Source organism: Pantherophis guttatus, chromosome 8 (assembly GCF_059756535.1).
Source record: "Pantherophis guttatus breed Tessera chromosome 8, ASM5975653v1, whole genome shotgun sequence".
Classification (NCBI taxonomy): Eukaryota; Metazoa; Chordata; class Lepidosauria; order Squamata; family Colubridae; genus Pantherophis; species Pantherophis guttatus.
In genome coordinates, this window is record NC_142070.1 from 450,093 (window position 1) to 462,105 (window position 12,013).

The 12,013-nt window shown below is 56.5% G+C and overlaps 1 protein-coding gene across 1 annotated transcript; it reads left to right on the forward strand.

Moving 5' to 3' along the window:
- Positions 1-206: 206 nt before the first annotated feature.
- LOC148112526 (homeobox protein not2-like) lies at positions 207-3,687 on the forward strand. The gene is made up of 3 exons (XM_087874474.1): positions 207-551; positions 1,030-1,232; positions 2,208-3,687. Exons 1-3 carry the CDS (start codon positions 242-244, stop codon positions 2,373-2,375), a joined length of 681 nt encoding a protein of 226 aa, XP_087730600.1. The 5' UTR covers positions 207-241; the 3' UTR covers positions 2,376-3,687.
- The last annotated feature ends 8,326 nt before the right edge of the window (positions 3,688-12,013 follow it).

Sequence of the window (12,013 nt, forward strand, 5' to 3'; positions counted from 1 at the left end):
GCCCTGGGCCCGCCGCGGCCGCTCCGCCCTGCCCTTGTCCTCTCAGCACCGCTGGGCAAGGCCCGGAGAGAAGCCGGCGTTCTCTGCCCGACGGCCTCTCCTGTGCCGGGGCGGTCCGGGGCCGCGAACCTTTGGACAGGCCGGGCCGGGCCACGCCCTCCGGCCTTCCGCGGGCCTGCCTCGCTGCCCTATAAGGCCCTGGCGCCCCCGCCCCGCCGCAGACTCCGCGCCCCGTCCGAGGATGCTGCGCAGTCCGCCCCCGGACCCCGCCGCCGCCCCGCCGCCCCTGCTGCCCCGCCGGCCCCAGCAGCCGCCGCCCTCCAAGGCCAGGAGCCGCTTCGACATCGAGTCGCTGCTAGCCAGGTCGGAGCCGCCCCGTCGGGAGTCGCCGGTTCCCGGCACCTGGGCCGCCGCCGCCTCTTCCTCGCCCGCGCTGCACTTCGGCTGCGTGGCGGCGGCGTTGCGCTTCCCGGCCCTGTACCTGGCCGCGCAGCAGCCCTTCCTCTCGGCCCCGACCTGCCGGTGCGCCGCGCCCGCCTGCAAGAGGCCAGGTGAGGAAGCCGCCCGCCCGGTCTGCGCGCGGGGGGCCCCCGAGGCCCGTCCGTCGCGATTGTTCCTGAGCCTGCGAGGTAGACTGCGGGTGAACCTGGAGGCTCCACGGCCTTATAGAGCGCGCTCCTGCTGCCCCTTTAAAGCACGGGAGCCTCTCCAGGTAGCGGGTGGGAGCCGTCCAGGCAGAGGCGTCCGGATCGGGCTCAGCCGCGCCTCTCCCGCCGCCAGGCGGAACCAGCCACTGACGGATGCGGCAAAGAGGTGGGGGGGGGGAAGGCGGGTGCGCGGCGGTGATCCTGATCCAGTATCCAGCAGAAAACGGCGTCCGGGCTTTGTGGCCGGGAGGACCTCCGGGAAAGGCCGTCGGGCGAGCAGCTCTCCGAGGCTCCGGCAAGGAGAAGCTGGTGCGGGGCAGGGGTTGCAGTCCGCTTTCCCTCCCGGCTCCGGGTCACTCTCCGCCTCCCCTCGCAATTGCAGGCCTGGAATTCTCGCGGTGCACGGGCTCCCTGGGGCCGGCCCTTCCCTGGAGACCCGGAGGTCCCTGCAAGCTGAAGCGAGTTCGCACCGTGTTCACCCCGGAGCAGCTGGAGCGCCTGGAGAAAGAGTTCCTGAAGCAGCAGTACCTGGTGGGCTCGGAGCGCCTGGACCTGGCAGCCACCCTGCAGCTCACCGAGACCCAGGTAGGGAGCCCCCCTCCCCTCGGGGCCCCTCTGTTGGGGGGATTCCCAGAAGTCTCTCACATCAGGAGGAAGCAGGGTGCCCTCCTCTGAAAGCACCAGCCAGAAACTGGCAGGATCCTCAAGGGATGATGGAGTCCCTGCTGTCACTCCGGGCAGCACAGAGAGTGCTACTCCGTCTCTGTTGGCCAACCAACTATTGAGGGCTCCCTCTTTAGACCTTTTACTTTTTAGACTGAAGGGTGCTTGTCAAAGATGATGGCCAGGCCTGATTTTTTTTCCTCCCCCCCAAAAAAAACCCTATTATAAACTATTTATTTACCTGGAAATAAATAGTAAAATTGGCAGAACAAACAAAGCACTTAATGCCACCTGCAGAGCTTCTGATGTTGATGGCAGAATTAGTTTTGTTCTGACTTAGTTGTCTAGATACAGCAATTGGACGGCAGAAAAGGTTTTGGAAGGAGTGGCTACGTGAGGCTGTTCATACTTGGCTTCCTGCAGAGTAAAAAGTGGAACTCTGCTCATCAGCATAAATTCAGCACAAGGGGGACCATCAACACGCGTCTCTATCAAAAACGGGGCCCATTTTCTCCCTGCCTCTTGCTGGCCTGATGAGGAATTGTACCCTTCCCAGAGGCACTTTTTTATGAGATCGGTAGCCGTACAAATCAGATAAATGACATAAATAAATTAAGGGAAATTGGGCAGAATAACGGCTCTTCGATGGGGGCTCAAAGTCCTGCGAAGATCTGGGAGGCTCCCTCTGTCCCCAGAGCTGTGTCTGGACCTGGATACTAATGTCCTGTTCCCATCTTTTGCTTCCTTTCCTCAGTGAGGTCTAGAAGCACACTTTGCTGCTCTTTTCTAGTATGTGGGGTATCTTTGGGCCTCCAGGCGTTGCTGAGCCCCCTTCCAGCAGCCCAGCCGGACCGGGGAATGCTTGGGGTTCAGGGCTCCCTCCCGCTCTCGTTTCAGGTCAAGGTCTGGTTCCAGAACCGCAGAATCAAATGGCGCAAGCAGAGCCTGGAGCAGAAGGCGGCCAAGCTCTCCTCACAGTTCGGGGCAACACGGACGGCCCCCTCTGGCCCGCTGGACAGGCAGGATAGTGACAGGGAGGAGGAGGACCTCAATGTGGACCTTTAGCCTCACCTCCTGTCCTGAGGATCTTTGCAAGCCAGGCCCCTCGGGGGGAGGGGTGGCCCCTCCTGCCCCCTGGAAGAAACCGGACGGTCAGTGCAGGTGGAGACCCAGATCAGAAGGCCCGGCCTGGTTCTGTTGGGCAGGGGGATGGCACGGTCTCGGCCTCTGGTTGCCCAGCTGGAGTTGAAGGGGGCCTGGGTCAGCTAAGCTGCCTTCTGAAAGCCTGCCTGGGTACACTGACTCTCCCCTCACCCTGTGTCTGGTTTCCAGCCCCAGAAGCTGCAGATGAGCCCCATTGTTCCCTCTGGCACGGAGTCTCCAGCTGTGATGGATCCAGTGGATTCCTTCTCAGGACCCCATGGGGCCCCCTGCCTGCCTCAACTGTGCTCCACTGATGACTTTCTTTGAGGGGTTTCCCCGTTTTAATTAAATCAATCCACCCACCCCTCTCAGGCTGTCCTGGGCCTTGGGAGGAGGGATATTCTTGCCCAGCCCCACAGGCATGTGTGTTGCCTGCCCCCCAATTGGGTGGGGTTAATACAGAAACGGAACCAGGCCTATGTTCTTGTCCATCACCAGAGGAAGCTCTTCTGCACTGGGCTCACCAGGTTCCCAGCCTTGAACCCCTCCGCTCTGGGGCAGCCTCAGCCTTTGGGTGAGGCAGGCCCTGTCCCTCTGTACCAGTCATGAGGATTGGGGGTTCTTGTTGCCAGACCCCTGCATTTGCCCGGCCTCCTCCCCACAGCTCCTTTCGGGTGCCTGTCCCAGACAGCTGGAATGGTTGCTGGTGTGCAGCTGGGCGAGGAAGGGCTGGGTGAAGCAAGCACTCACATTGGGGGAACGTGGAGCCCTTGTTGTCAGGAAGCAAGCTATGGGGGAGTCTGTGCCCTTTCCGCATCACTGGCTGCCATCCATGTGAAGGCTCTGCTCCCACTTGGCACCTGCCAAAAAGACAGAACCTCCCCACCCCGAGTCTGTCACGTCTTTAACACTCTCCGACTTCACGAGGCTGAAGCTGCTGTGGCCAGGAGGCCCCCTTTGGTCAAGGCCTGCCCACGGATTCTGCTGCCGGACTTTAAAGGGAGGAGGAGGAAGAGGAGGAGAGCTGTGGGTCATTGGTACTATTCTGCATTCTCAGGAAAATGGAGAAAAAGGCTGCCTCTCTTGCTTACTGTAGGATTCTTGTAAATAGCTCTTTACACTTATTTATTTATGTAGGACTAGCTGTATTTTTGTGCTGTAAACCTGAAACTTAATTTATTATTTTTTCTGATATTTTTGTACTGTAATAAAGTCTAGTTTATAGAAAAGAAAATGAGTGGCTATTTAGGAAATGAGTGGTTATTATGGGCCAGAGGCCTCGAACCCTCCAGGTGTGGTTGCAACTTGCAAAATAAATGGGGTTTAGCATATTGCAGCCCATCTTTCTTCCGGGGGCTTCTGTTGATTGAGTTGAAAGAGACCCCCAAGCCTTGGACTTTATTTCTTTGCATCCTTTATTATTTTTACGGAATACCTCAAGGTGACAAACATATCAGACACACCTCCCTCCTCCCCTTATTTTCCCCACAACAACAATCTTGTGAGGCGGGTTGGGCTGAGGGAGTGTGACAGGCTCAAAGTCACGCAGCTGGCTTTCACACACAAGGCAGGACTAGAACTCAGGATCTCCCGCTTTCTACTCTGGTTCCTTCACCACTGGACCAAACTGGCCCTTCAGGTTTAACCCTTGAGTGGGTGGGAGGCTGGGCCTTTCCTCCCTGCAGAGCGGACCTGCTGGGTTTTAGCAATGCTCACAATCTATCATGAGGCTGGGGGGGGCAGCTCTATGTGCCCACCAGGCGATGGGGGTGCATATAAGGGGAGGAATGGCTATCCTGCTCTCCCTCTGGAGCTTAAAAGTGTGTGTGAGTATTCCCTATTTCTGCTTTATGTCGCAGCCAGAAAGGATCAGGCGCTGGGGTTTGCACTGGGCTTACACGCCACCTTTGCCAGTCTGCCCATCCAATGAGAAGGCACTGCACGATACGCTGAACCCCCACTGGACCAAACAAGCTGTGTTTGCACAACACAAGAATGTGAACACACACAGAAGCCCTAAAACTCCCCAAAGCTGCAGCTGCAGAGATCAAAGTGCTGCCCATCTGCCAGTTGCATTCCTCGGCTGTGGAGCCAGACTGGGGAAAGAGGGAAGACCCCCCCACCCCCACCCCTTGCATGGGGTGGACACCCACTCGGGCAACCTGACCTCAGAATGGAAGCCTCTGTGATTCCTCCACAGACCGTCCCCCTTGTGGGTGCTCCATTGCACCCCAGAAAGGAGCACAAGGGGAAAGCACCAACTGGTGCCACAGCCGTGAGGGGCCGGGCACCCAAATGTGCCAGGATCTGGAGGGGCGTGGGCTGAGGGCTTTGCTGCCTGGCGCTCCCTCCTAGGCTTCCCCACACAAGACAGAAGGGTCTGCTTTCAGGGGAAGGGAAGCTGAAGCGCCCCCCCCCAAGCTGAGCTGCTGCTCTGCCATTGGGAAGCGGGATGGCTGGTCTCCATGGCAACCTGCTGACACTGACAACCAGGCTTGGAGGCCAGGCCTGATGGTCTTTGGAGGGCCTCTCTGGGACTGAAAGGCCTCTGGGTGGGTTCCAAAAGGCTGCTGAAAGGAGAGAATGAGCTGTGGACGTGGCAAAAGGCTTTATTTATTATTTTATTTATTGATTAGATTTATTTGCCAGCCTTCTTGCTTTGAGGTGACTCTGGGCGGCTTATAGCAGGGCCACACAAGCTGAGCCAAGTTGCCTACAGGACTGGCAACCCCGGCTGGCTAGGGGGCTCTTGTGCCACCGATCTCCCCCTGTAGCCACCTCCAGCCTTTGGGAGACCCCAGGGTCTGCCTTTGTGACCCGAGTGCCAGGCCCAGCCCTGACCTTCTCCGACAGGGACCGCGTCTCCCCAGCCCTCTGACTTAGGGTACTGCCTGCCGGCAGGCACTGCCCACTTCCCCTTTGCTCAGGGCCCTCCGACGGGGACGGGGCCCCTAAGGGCGGGTGGCCGAGGTTCAAACGGCTGCTGTCACTGGGGCTGATCCACATGTCCCTCTCGGGGGCCACAGAATGCCTTTGATGTGATATTTATGCACTGTCTCCATTGTGATAGTTCCGGATGGATTCTGAAGAAGCTGGGCAGGAAGAGGGCTGGTGCTTTTCGACTCCTCACTCCAGAGAGAGTCCTCAAGGCCCCAATCCACAGGTTCAAATTTCAGCCCGGCCGTGGGATCCCCACTCCCATGCTTCACAGCCGGCTTCTGATAAGCGCAGCTGATGCAGAGGCCAGCAGTGAAGTCCCATGATGTCTCACTTAAGGACCGCATCGCTTAGCCAAGAAGTTGCCCATCCCAACTGTGGCTGATAACTGAGGAACAACTATACTGCAGGTAGTCCTTCGATTTACAACCATTTGTTGTTGTTTTTTTATTGAAAAGTTTTATAGGAAATACAAACATTTTTTGGCAACTTTCTGACCAGACAAGTTCATGGGGAAGCCAGATTCACTTAACAACCAGGTTATTAGCTTATCAATTGCAGCGATTCACTTAACAACTGTGGCAAGGAAGGTCCTAAAATGGGGCAAAAGTCACTTAACAAATGTCTCACTTAACAACAGAAATGTTGGGCTCAATTGTGGTCATAAGTTGAAGATTCCCTGTACTTTCCTACAGAGGCACAGTAACCGAATCATGGCAGTCTGAATGCCCTCCCCCCACTTATGCACTTGAGAATTAGGGAGGGTTCTGCCCTGGCGCAGGTGTTATTCTCTCCGACTGACCGTGGCCTCAGCAGTGGCTCTTCTGCTGCCCCTCAAGGTCCCACCTGCCCAATAGGGGGAAGCTGGCGTGGGGCTGCAGCTTGGAGTCCCCCCCCCGAAGAGATGAGGCCTTTGGCCCAGGAGGTTTACCTTGCCAGACCACCTGCAGAGTAGAGAGGGGGGAACTCTTTCCTTGAAAGCTTTTGGCTTTTCCGGTCTGCTCCTCTTCCTCTGACGGGAAGGTGGAAGCCATTCCCAGATCTTACCAGCAGGGGGCTCCCTTTATCTACAAATGCTGGGCAGGAGCCCTTCTGGAATGAGATTTCCCCCCCACCACCACTCCAAACTGAATTCTTTGTGGGGTCTTGGGTGAAATTTTGCTTCAGGCTCCGGTAAAGGCAAAACATTTGAATTTGGAATTTTTAAAAGGAAACTTCAGTGAAGGAAATGAAAATGATCACTTTATCAGGGTGACAAATGATGATTTGGCCCTTTCACGTGTTCTAGTCCTGTTTGGATCCTCAGAAATATCCCCCCCCCATCCAAATCTTCTTTTCCACAGTGGCTAAAAACTGCAGCCGCTGCAAGAGGCCCCCAGGGCCCACGGGGGCCATCAGAGGTGGCTGCCTCGTGCTGGGAGTGGAAAAAGAGCCCAACCGAACTATTTTTCCTAACTTGAAAAAGGAAAAGAAATATGTCAAAACAGCTGGTTGTTAGTGCCTAATTACAAGTTCCAGTCAAGGCTTGATAAGAAAACAGAGAAGACACACACACACACACACACAGAGGCACCCCTGGACAACTTGTGACTTGCTTTCACTTGTTAGGTGGAGTCTGTTCCCTGCTTAGACCCAGGTGGGGAGCAATGGCCCCTCCTTGACTGCCTGGCTCAGGAATTCTGGGAGTTGAAGTCCACAGATCATAAAGGGGCCATCGTTCCCCAGCCCTGCCTTAGACATTCAAATTCAAACACGAGGTTTCTGATAGACATTTAAAGCAGCTGTTTCCGCAGCCCAGGAAAGAGCGTCTGTCTCATAATTCAAGGAAGACAATTATTGCAAATCCAAATGTAACTCCCGGCAGCATCTTAAAACCTCCAGAGTGTTAAAGTTTGACATTGGTATCTTTATTGTGGCCGTTAGAAGCCAGAGACGTAGGAGAATCTCTGCCCCCATTAAGGTCACTTGCTCCAACCGCTTCTTGCTGCACTGCTGAGGAAGTCCAGGGTCACAATTTTGCTTTTAAAGCTATTGATTCACCGAGATGTCTCTGAAGAATTGCAACCTCAGCTTTTCAGAAAGGAATCCAATAAACAGAGAGCATTTGTGTAAACACAACAATTTTCATTAATAGCACGTGGCCAATATCCTCCGAATGCCCTCCGGGAGAGCTCTCCTTGGGGGCCTTGCGGCTCTCCCGTGGGCCCAGGAGGGGAGGGGGGCTAGGCCTGCAGCCCCCGGCAGCCCTCCCTGTGATGTTGAGTGGGGTTCAAATTTGGCTCAGACTTCTCTTGTGCAGGAGGGAGAAAGGGAGGGTGAGAGAGAGAAGGGGGTCAGGCTTCCCCCTTTGTAGGCTGGTGCTCTGGGCAGCTGAGGTGCCATTCCTTGAGGGGGAGAGCTTCTCCCCTCGGCCTTCCTTCTCCTGCCCCCATCCGTGAAGGAGCCACTGTTCTGGGACAGAGAGAGGCTCCCAAGACCGGCTCGTGACCTTGTCCTGTTGCCGTCCTCCGAGCATGCCTCATTCCCACAAAAGATGGGGTGGCATCCTTCGCTTGCCCATCACCCCGGGGGGGGGGGATCCATCCCTGGGGCAGGGGGCTGTGCTGCAGCCTGCCAAGCCAGGCATGCTTCTGCTCTTCGCCCTTCTGGGCACCCTCTGGACCAGCCCGGGGCACGTCCATCTGTCCAGTCGGGAAAGTCATTGCCAAACGCAGGAGGAGATGCCCTCAGAATCGAGAGTGGGGGATTTCCATGTTTAAGTGTCGCAGCCCACTCCGCTTCCCCCAGCCCGGCCTGTGTAATCTTGGCTACAATTGCAGTCCACTGTGCAAACAGACTTCAGTGCCGCATCTGAAAGAGGTCATCTGTAGCCACCCCACGGAATGCTGGGTAATCTGGCAAGCGAATCCTTGCATCGCTAAGGCAGGATTGAGGCACCGTGTGGGGCAATTGCCCTTCCATCTCCCTAATCCTGCCTCTGAATGGAGCTCTTAAGCCCCTATATTATTCCAACATTATTATCTATTGATTGATTTTTAGAAAGGGTAATTGTGTAAATAAAAGTACGTCTGGTCTGATTGCTTTGCTGCAAGAGACCACTTCTCATGCCACGGGCCACGCATCCAGCTGCTGGCAAGCAAGGGCAGGGCAGGGACCAGTCAAGGAGCTGTTGGGGGGGGAGGTAATGAAGCCCCAAAGTGGGGGTGGGCAGCTGCGGAAGTGGCAAGGAGGGTTCAGGATTCCTTGTGGAGGGACCAGTGGAGATGCCAGCACGAGTCAGAGGGTCTGCAGCCCTGGGGGGAGAGAGGAGCAAGTGGCAGGATTAGGGGGCCTTTGTGCCCTGCTGGACACGTCTGATTCTGGATGACTGAACACCCACAAGTGCCAAAACCCCAGATGCAAACAGGAGGACCCACGTTTTGCCTGCAAGGGGGTCTACCCCAATGCCTCCCCCTCCCACAGCCCCATGATTGAGGCCACCGTCTCTGCTGAAGCTTCTCATCTCTTTGGGCTTCTTGATCACCTCCCCAACTTCTTCATCTTCCTCCCTGCCCTCCCCAGTGGACCTGAGCAGTCCCCCAAAGCCTGCTGAGGGGCCTCCCAGGTCCTCCTGGAGCCCCTGCCCCCTTCTCTGGCCTGGGGCAGCTATACACAGGGCAACTGAAGGAGTGGACAAGGAAGTCACCCCTTGGTCAGTCTGAGAGGGGGGAGTCTTGCTCTCCCGAGGGATGAGTGAAGGCCTGACCAGCTGCAGCTGGGAGACCCTGAACCAGCAGCAGCCCCTCCTGGACCCTTCCTCTCCCTTCCCCTCTCACCCCACCCCTGCCTGCATCTTGCTGGGCTGTTGTTCTTAGCCAGGGCAGGAGAGACCTGAAAGAGGGACAGATCCTGGGGGGCTGCCGGTCAAGGCAGCCTCAGATCAGTCCTGGGTCCCAGCCAAATAACTCATCAATGCACTGCAAAGGGTCCTCTGGATGGGGGCAGGACAAGGGGGCCTGCACTCCCTTAATCTGGGCACCCCAGCCCCATGACTCTGGCGAGAAGGGGGCTTCCTCCTTTGCAGTGTGGTAGGTGAGGTTCACCCAGCTGGTCTTTGCTCCCCCTTGGTCGGACCACCCAGGGCCCTCTGCTGCCTTGCCCACCCTTTGATGGGCCCAGAAAGGGGGCCTTTCGCAGGGCTGATGGGTAGTTCAGAATGAAGGCGCCCCCCCCACCCCGTCTCAGCAGAGGTCAGAAGCTGCCCAGCTCGGCAGGAGGGGCGGCCCAGCCTCGCCCCCTGGTGAAATAATAAGAATAAGAATATTCCCTCCATTTCCTTCTGTGAGATTAATGATAAATTGTCCATTCCCTAAAAGAAGCTGATAACGGCCCTAATTTTACTTCCAGGCCTGGAAATGGCATTTGTGCACAAAGCAGGCTCGGCAGCCGGGCGCTTTCTTCCGCGGCCAGACTTTGATAGAATTTTTTTTATTATTATTATTTTGTTTTAAACTGGAAAAGCCCCTGGAGCTACTGGCAGTCCACAATAAAACAAAATAATATTTTAGTCAAAATAGGCAGAACGGTGCTTGCAGCCAACTTTCAAATTAGCATTTTGAGGGCAAATATGCAACCAATTTGAGATAATGAGGCCTGATTATTCAATCCAATGAATGTTAAATAGGGAGAAAAAGCTCAGGCGCCTTATCTCGCCTCCCTTCAATGTAGTTTATTTTATTTTTAATCGTTTCACATTTGAACTCTTTATTTGTTCTCCACTCCCTTTCACTGCCCCCTCCCCCCAGGTTCTCTGGTAAACAGGCAGCAGCCCAGGCTCCCCCCCCCCACACCACCTGCAGCTGGAAATTGCACCCAAGGAGCCCCCTGGCCAGAGGCAGAAACCTCCCTCTCTCTCCCCCCCCCTCTCACACACAGGCTCTTTTGCAACCTGAGTCACCACAATTACTTTTCATTGATACTATTGTGACTTCCACAGTTTCTAACAGGCAAGATTTTCCTCTCCCGTCTGTTCCCCAACTTCTGCCAAACATCCCTTTTTGGAAGCTCAGTTCTCAGTTCTGAATTCATTGAAAAGAGGATTCCCTTAATCCTTTTGCCATGCTCTCCTCCGGTTCGCCTTCCTTTGTTCTCTTTTCTGTTCTGTATCATCATCATCTACTCCTGGGCTCCTTTTTCCTTTGGTTTTGTTCTCCTTGTTTGGGGGGGGGCTCTGTCTCCTCGAGGGTCACTCAGCTCCCTGGTCTGGGTGACCAGGCTTCCCCACCCCCAGGGTCCTGGACTTTCTTTTTCAGGCTGTTTTTCCTTATTTCTGAGAAATCTCTCCTTTTATATTCAAATGCCACTAAAATGGGGGGGGGAGTATATTGGGGAACAGCAGGGGTGAAATCCAGCAGGCTCTGGCGGGTTCTGGAGAACCGGTAGCGGAAATTTTGAATAGTTTGGAGAACCGGCAAATACCACCTCTGACTGGCCCCAGAGTGGGGTGGGAATGGAGATTTTGCAATATCCTTCCCCTGGAGTGGGGAGGGAATGGGGACTTTGCAGGATCCTTCCTCTGCCATGCCCACCAAGCCACGGCCACAGAACCAGTAGTAAAGAAATTTGGATTTCGCCACTGGGGAACAGCCCCTTGGACAATACCTGCCAACTTCAGATTGTAGAGGGGGGCAGAGTTGGTCCAAGGGAGCCCAGGGCCAGGGGAGCTCACTGACCTTGCAGGGCCCTGACAGCTGGCCAGGCTCTCCCTCCCAGCGTCCATGCAGCTGGAGGGTGGGCTCTGTGGGGAAACCTTTCATTGGGGGGCTGGCCACAGCATCCCTGCAGAGGCCCCTTTCACCGGGGAATGCCTGGCCTCCCTGCCGCTTGCCCTCTGGGGCGTCTCCCCTTGCCTGGCCTGGGGGCTGGATGGAGTCCCCAAGAGCCCAGGCTGGCAGCTGCTCCTTCCGGCCAACTGACTTGCAAAAGGCTTCCTCGGGGCAGGTCCAGGGTCCCGGCCCAGCCGGGCACTGACAATCGGTGGAGAAGCCTTAGTGCCCGTCCAGTCCTGCCTCTGGCCCTGGGAAGGAAGCCGGGCAGCTCCAGGCACTCCCGTGGGGAGGGAGGGCACGGTTGGTATCAGGCCAGACTCATCTGAGAACTGAGAGCTGCGATGGAGGGAGAGGAGATAGGCAGGGGCGACCAGAAAGGGAACTGGAGGCTGCGGCATGGCGTCCCCACCCACTGCTCTGCCCGGGGAACCCAGCCCTGCCTGCAGTGGGTCTGGTGCAGCAAGACCCTCACCCACCCACCAAACTGCCCTGCCCAACAGATGCGGCACCAGTGGCAGGGCGCCCGAGTACGGCCACGTCTCGCCGCCTCTCGGCTAAAGCCCAGCAGCCGAGCTCTTCCTGCCTGTCCCTCAGCTGGCTGGAAATGCCCGTCAGGCCAGCCCGCTCAGAGTCGAGGGTTCCTGAAGCGAAAAAGGAGCACTCGGCCCAGGAGGTGGCTGGCAGAAGATGGACAAATGGAGCTCTCCACGAGGATGGTGCGGACAGAGAGCAAGATGCGGGACTGGCTGGTTCCCTGCTGCCTTTTGCTGGGCTCCAGCAGCCGCAGCAACTTCCGAAGGGCCCGGGGTTTTGGCC

What these genes read in the sequence shown, in the direction of transcription:
- LOC148112526 (XM_087874474.1), top strand. Translation starts at nt 242, where the DNA reads ATGCTGCGCAGTCCGCCCCCGGACCCCGCCGCCGCCCCGCCGCCCCTG. An exon ending in GCCCGCCTGCAAGAGGCCAG is followed by an intron (nt 552 to 1,029) that starts GTGAGGAAGCCG and finishes TCGCAATTGCAG; the next exon opens with GCCTGGAATTCTCGCGGTGC. An exon ending in TGCAGCTCACCGAGACCCAG is followed by an intron (nt 1,233 to 2,207) that starts GTAGGGAGCCCC and finishes CTCTCGTTTCAG; the next exon opens with GTCAAGGTCTGGTTCCAGAA.